Source organism: Palaemon carinicauda, chromosome 20 (assembly GCF_036898095.1).
Source record: "Palaemon carinicauda isolate YSFRI2023 chromosome 20, ASM3689809v2, whole genome shotgun sequence".
Lineage (NCBI taxonomy): Eukaryota > Metazoa > Arthropoda > Malacostraca > Decapoda > Palaemonidae > Palaemon > Palaemon carinicauda.
This window is the reverse complement of record NC_090744.1, coordinates 92,409,631-92,416,702: the sequence shown is the minus strand read 5'-3', so window position 1 is coordinate 92,416,702 and position 7,072 is coordinate 92,409,631. Positions and strand designations below refer to the sequence as shown.

Below are 7,072 nucleotides of genomic sequence, written 5' to 3'. Positions count from 1 at the left end.
GTCCCATTTATGGTGCAATGGATAACTTTGACCACGAGGAAGATACTATGTCAGGAATTTGTGGAAGTCATGATATCGTTCTGGTGTTATTCCAAAATGATCACAGAGCGCCAGTACATACAGAAGAGATGAGCTTTGCTCCTACGTTTAGTATTGATGCAAGGAAAAGAGCTCTTAAATTCTCCTTTCCTTGCCAACCGGTACTAAAGAGTGGCAAAGGTAATAAGCAAGGAGATATACCACTTGATTGTGTGTCCTATGCTAGCCAAGATCTCAAGGGTGCTGTAGATGATGGGTGGGAGAAGGATTTTTAATGGTGTTTTAGTAGATTTCTCATAAAATCTACTGTGTCTGATCATCTCTTATCAGAAACATCTGTTGTGCCATCATTGAGAGTATTCAATAGTCTCATATCAAATGATGGTATGAAACCAACTACAATAGCTTTTAAACCTATAATTCCACACCTAGCAACACAGCATGACACTATACTTACACATATAGTCATATTTCAAGATGCTTTATCGCAGACTGGGCAGGATTGTGGTTCACCATAGTGTGATGGAGTATACATGATTGCAGTGGAACTTCAACTTTTGCAGCCAGAAAACTTTAGCAATATATTTCTAGGCCATATTGGTGTTCATATGGTCAAAGTAGTAATATTTTGCATTGGAAAGTATCTTGACGACAGTAGTGTGGAACATGTGTTCACTGAAAAGGAAATATTTGGCCCAAATATAGTCCAGAAGTATTTCAAAGGGCAGCCATTATTCGCGTGATCTAAGAGGATTCTCTCTAACTGCCGAAGTTATGCATCAACTTCTCTGGAAACAATTCCATCAACAACAGGGTGACTCTCAAAATCTCACCCAACTCTTTTTCAGAAATAACAATGCTATGACGTTATTGTAATGGAAAAAAATCAAGAGAGTCTCAGAGTATCCTTAGAAAATGTAAGAAACCTCAATTATACCCAAATTTGATAGATTTATTGCAAAATGAAAGGATCAAAGTAATATCTTTAAACATTGAAGTACATTTCTAACCTACTTGTTCCCTATGTTAAGAGAACGGACTCATACAAATCGGAAGGAAACTGGGAATTACATTTGATGCCACACTATCCACAATGGGGAACAGTATTTTATGAAGAGTGTTTGCAGCTACCGCCCAAATTTCATTCAATCCATGCAGAGTTTCTTAAGAGGCATTATGGTGTGTGAAACTTTATACTCATGAATTCAGTAGTGTCCCAATGGATCAAGCGCGTAAGCAGATGTTCAATAAACCTGCTAAAGACCATGCACCTATTGTAGGACTTGCAAGAAGGAAAGAGGCAGTAGCTCAACATGATCTAAATGTACCTCCAGCTGTCCATGCATTTAGTGATTTTGACACGACCAGAAAGGTTTCAACGAAGCTTGCTGTATTCAAGGCAGCAGAGCAAGGTGGAAAAGATTTAATGAAGGATTTTGGAAAGGAAATATTAAAGAACTTTCTCACGATATGGAAATCAAAGCAGGGCAGTTTCTTGCCCGGGCCATTAATTGAGTCAACATGGCTACAGTCAATAAGCTGCGTTATTTCCTGTACCATCATCAAAACATTAGAAACAATTTTGAAAGACTACCTCCAACTTTAAATACCATATAGCTTCGTATTAAGCGAGCTTTTTGCAATGTTGTCACTGGAAAAATGCGACAAAAGCTACCATAGATATACTGAATCCACTAGATTATGGTTAAATTTTGAAAAATGACTTTCTGGTACCACTTATTGTTTCTGAACCTAATCAATTGCCCGATTTTCCATTTCCATGCACCAGTAAAATGTGCTTTAGGTCAAGTGTATGACGTTTCTATGTAAAGTGTAAGTGGGTAGTGTAGCTATCTACATAATACTTTAAGAAAGAGTCATAATGATTCTAAAAATAATGAAGTTGATTTAATTGTGGAATGTGAAATAGTTTGAGTGCAATTTATTTCCTGGCAATTAGTATTTCGTTACACAAGTGTGTGATTTATTTGCTTAATTCTATTACCACACAGTATTGGTAGAAATAGAAACAATTATGTATGAATGAATTCCTTTTAATTCTTATTTATTCAAGCCAAACTATCCTATTATGTATTCTCCTACTCAAGACCTGTGAAATAATATGCATATTCAGTATATTCTGGTCATTTACTTACTATTATAATTTTTGTCAGGCAGCCAACTTGGATTTCAAAATGGTGGAAAAACAGACTAGTTGCTGAACATGAGCCCAAGTTTTGTTTATGTCCAAACAACCCTTAAAGAAGATCTGAGGGTCAAATTTAGTGTACGTGTTAGTGCATATCGGTACCTTACCAGGCTTCATGACTATCAGAAACAGGAGCAGTGGAACAGTGCACAAAGCATATAAGACGGTACAAAATTCCGTATTCCAGAAGCGAATTTATAATATTTCTTTTTATTGTATCTACCAATTGTAGCATTGCAGGGAAAGATAAATGAATATAGGAAAACATAAATAAGTTAATAAATAAACGAATGTATTTACAGAAAAATCTACCAATGAATAAATATATTACTGGTACTCTATCTTTGAAACAAAATTTATCTCAAGAAAAAACCTTGGAAGAAAATGTTGGGGTTTTTACTGACATTAAATCAACAGAATTTGAAATATTTATTGATGATATAATATCGTCTTTGGCCTTTAAATCATAAGTGATATTAACGTTTATATCATTGTTCTTTGTTTATACTTTGGTTCGAATGGCAAGAATAAATATGATGACGTTTATGAATGATGTTATTGTTATTGCAGATCTTAACATTAAAAATTCCTGATAAAAGAAAAGATTGAGCAAAGGCAACTATTTCCACAGAAAAGATAGTTTTTGTGTTTGTTAATATAATCAATCATTCAGAGATGGAATAATTTTTATCAGTATAACTGGTATACACAAGATAAAGAATATCTATTTGCGTACAATATGCGCCAATCATGACACCAACGAACGCAAGATAGTAAAATAGCAGTGGCTGACTTCACATGTTGGTAGCCCTGCTCCCAGGTCTGTGCCAGGTCTACCAACCCTCCCGCAACAACAGCGGTTATCTGAATGTTTAAGGTGGACATCGGACTCCCTGAGCACCTATAGTTTTTCTTCTTTACCTTGTGTGGCATTTCGTTTGAATTCTATGAGGAATATGCGTTGAATGTTCTTGAATTAGACAAGAGTTTGATAGAGTTTTAAATGTGTATATATTGAAAGGGTTAATTATTCACCTTTCCCTAAGAAGACTGAACCACTGCATTATTATTATTATTATTATTATTATTATTATTATTATTATTATTGTATAAGCCCGGGGGCTCCAACAGGGAAAATAGCCCAGTGAGAAAAGGAAGCAAGGAAAAAAAAATATTTTAAGAACAGTAACAACATTAAATTCAATATTTTCTATATTAACTATAAAAACTTTAACAAAACAAGGGAAGGGAAATAAGATAGAGTAGTGTGCCTGAGTGTACCCTCAAGCAAGAGAACTCAAACCCAAGACAGTGAAAGACCATGGTACAGAGGCTATGGCACTACCCAAGACTAGTGAACAATGGTTTGATTTTGAAGTGTCCTTCTCCTAGAAGAGCTGCTTACCATAGCTAAAGAGTCTCTTCTACCCTTACTAAGAGGAAAGTGGCCACTGAACAATTACAATGCAGTAGTTAATCCCTTGGGTAAAGAAGAATTGTTAGGTAATCTCAATGTTGTCAAGTGTATGAGGAAAGAGGAGAATATATAAAGAATAGGCCATACTATTCGGTGTATATGTGGGCAAAGTGAAAAGGAACCGTAACCAAAGAGAATGATGTAGAGATGTTTATTTCTAACAATTGCCTGGAATTAAGCTTAACATTTCCTTTTTTGTGTGTATTTGGACTAGAAGATGCAAGATTTACAAATTTTCCAAAGAAGATTGGAGGAAAATATAGAGTGACATAAAATAGAAAAAATGTAAACATATCGTAAAACTTCGAAACAGGTGTGGAAAATGGCTGGGAAATTCATGACCGACGAGTAATGAGTTATTCCCAAAATAATTGACCCTTTACGACTGTAATAATCTATACCATCTTTTTAATGATACAGGATTTGAATATAAATTATTTGGCTTGAGATGACACATCAGATTTCAATTTATGTCTTGCTATGACTGATATTCTAATGTGATGACACTTTCTTTATTCGTAAACGCTTCGTAGAAACATTGAGAAAGTAATCACTAGGACCCTACTGTATCATTAACGCTAAATCGATGATAAAATGTCTCGAAATCGTCGACTGAGACAGATTGAAATCTTCAAAATTGCAGTTTTGTTATGTTACAGACACTGCCAAAGATCTTTACACTAACTATTATTAAATACGAAAGATATTACCCTTTAGTAGCAATAACAGTGATGAATTATAAGCAGATCATCTCGTCCAGAAGGAAATGACAACAAAATTCCTCTTTAGGCAAAGCTAACAGCGTAATCAACTCAGTCGCGAGGGAATTAAAGCGTTGCATCTAGGTATGATACTTGCAGAGGCCTGGAATCATGGTGGGCTTACCGATAAAAAAAAAGAAAAAAAAAAGTAGAGATAATTCTCCTTTCTAATGTTAATGAGGTTAAGTATACCTCACCTTTTTTATGTTCCTTGTGGCTCAGTGTATATAGGTTACCGCATGTGTTTCATACACGCTCATACACTGTATTACTTTATTTTTTCATTTGTTTTCTTATTTCCTGTTCTCTCTCGCACTGATGATAGAACAACCTCACACGAATAGACTGTTTACACTTACCATTGCCTATTTCAGATTGTTTGAATTTTTATGACATTCTTACTCTCAGCTGTCTGTATATTAGCTCGTTATCTGGAGTATAAAGTTTACTTGCATTCACCTCGCCTCTCTGTTAGCACCTAACGATGGCTTTGCTACAATAGCTTTAGCTCGTTAAAACACGTGTAGCCTAGATGTCCAAATCTCCATTTTATATTTTTAATTATAAGATCAATAGCAAAGATAACAACTAATATTCATAGAAATCCAATGAAGTATTTACTTTTAAACTGTTTGAAGTACATGCCACTGGACTTATCAGCTTTATGGAAGAGGAAAGTGTAGTAGCAAAACAAAAACAAGAACAAGAACAAGAACAAAATATTGTTCAAATTAAACTTGAGAAAAAACCTGGCTTTTTGTACTCACCCCCCCTCAAAAAAAAAATTCAAGGTCATATTTACCTGATAAGCGCAAACGGAAATTTTATTCAGAATTTTATCACATGCTAGGATGAGTTTTTGCTTTTAAAATTCGACGAGCAATCACTTTGTATTTCATGAAACATGGATCATGAATTTATTCATTATTCATTTTTTAATCAACCTCATATACTGTACTCTTCGCAGGTATGAAACGTCAACATCTATCTATCTATCTATCTATCTATCTATCTGTCTATCTATCTATCTATCTGCCAATCTAAAGAAAAGTTCACCATAACATTTTCATGTTTAAAATTCTAATATATTTCTCTATCTCTATTTTTTTTTTACCAGAAACTTATTATTATATCTGCATTTCCTGAGATCACAAGAAAAAAAGATATGAATAAATGATCTACTCAAAATGTCCAACTCTCCTTTTTTTAAATGTCACATCAGGAAAAGATCAGAGTGATTTTAATCATATATTCAGCACTGAGTCTTTTCTCCCAGCTACAGAATATTATTCTTTTTTTCGCTGCTGAAATATATGAATAAGACAAGACTATTCGAAGGTGTTGCAATGTTCAGGAAATCTTTAGAAAATATATCGTCTCGATAATAGCTGTTATTGGACCTCGCAGGTCTTATTGTGACCACTGCCTCTCACATTAGAATCCTTAGGTCTGTTGTAGGCCAGTTTCAGTTGCACCTTTTATTCTAGAAACCAATTGCCAACGTTAAATAATGCTGGAAATAACGCCATTATTGCTATATCAATGTTTACAGAAAAAAACTTAAAAAAAAGAAATAGAAATAATTACACCACCAGTGAAAAATAGAAAATATAGTCTTATAAAAGAAAATGAACTATGCTATTCACTAAGACATATTTCTATTTTTTTCCATAACGAAACAAAACAAAAGGAAAAGAAAATCTAAAATCTAAACCATTTATACCAGTTCGATGGAGCCTCAGTATGACTAATTAGAGGACACAAAACCAAATTCTGCTGTCATTAATTACAGGTCATGAAACCAGATTCTGTTGTCATGAATTACAGGAAATAAAACCAGATTTTGATATTATAAATTACAGGGCATGAAACCAGATTCTGCTGATATAAATTACATCCATGAAACCAGATTCTGCAGTCATGAATTAGAGGATACAAAACCAGATTCTATTGTGATGATTTTATTTCACTTTACAAACCAATAAAAGGAACATGCCTACAGTAGATCAGATTTGATCGGCAGGGCAGAAACAATGACATAAAGCCTTCCCTTCGTCTTCGCCCGTCAGGAGGGCACCACCCCCCCCCCCTCCCTTCGCCTTCGTCTTCGCCGTCAGGATACGCCGAGGGAACCGGAAAAGGAATCTCTAGCATTTTGGCGCACGATAGGATCTCCACGAGACCCACAATGATCGATACGGCTAAGCAGAGGCCGTACACAATGAACACTCCCTGGAAATACACAGAAGAGGACCTTTAAGCAGAGAGAGAGAGAGAGAGAGAGAGAGAGAGAAAAGAGAGAGAGAGAGAGAGAGAGAGAGAGAGAGAGAGAGAGAGAGAGAGAGAGAGAGAGAGAGAGAGAGTTATTCTCACAACGAACTGAAGATTCCGGAACAAAATATGAAATTATGGTTTCTGGAGAGAGAGAGAGAGAGAGAGAGAGAGGAGAGAGAGAGAGAGGAGAGAGAGAGAGGAGAGAGAGGAGAGAGAGATTCTCACAACGGACTGAAAATTCCGGAACAATATATATAAATATATATATATATATATATATATATATATATATATATATGTATATATTTATAT

At 35.0% G+C, this 7,072-nt stretch overlaps 1 protein-coding gene across 1 annotated transcript in view; it reads right to left on the bottom strand.

The window, feature by feature from the left end:
- Nucleotides 1–626: 626 nt before the first annotated feature.
- Nucleotides 627–7,072, bottom strand: part of LOC137659987 (ionotropic receptor 21a-like) — an 18,972-nt gene continuing 12,526 nt past the window's right edge. Inside the window, exons 8-9 of the mRNA XM_068394724.1 lie at nucleotides 3,090–3,193; nucleotides 627–714 (exon numbers count right to left, since the gene is read on the bottom strand). Of these exons, the coding sequence (XP_068250825.1) occupies nucleotides 627–714; nucleotides 3,090–3,193 (192 nt within the window). The remainder of the gene's footprint in view (nucleotides 715–3,089; nucleotides 3,194–7,072) is intronic.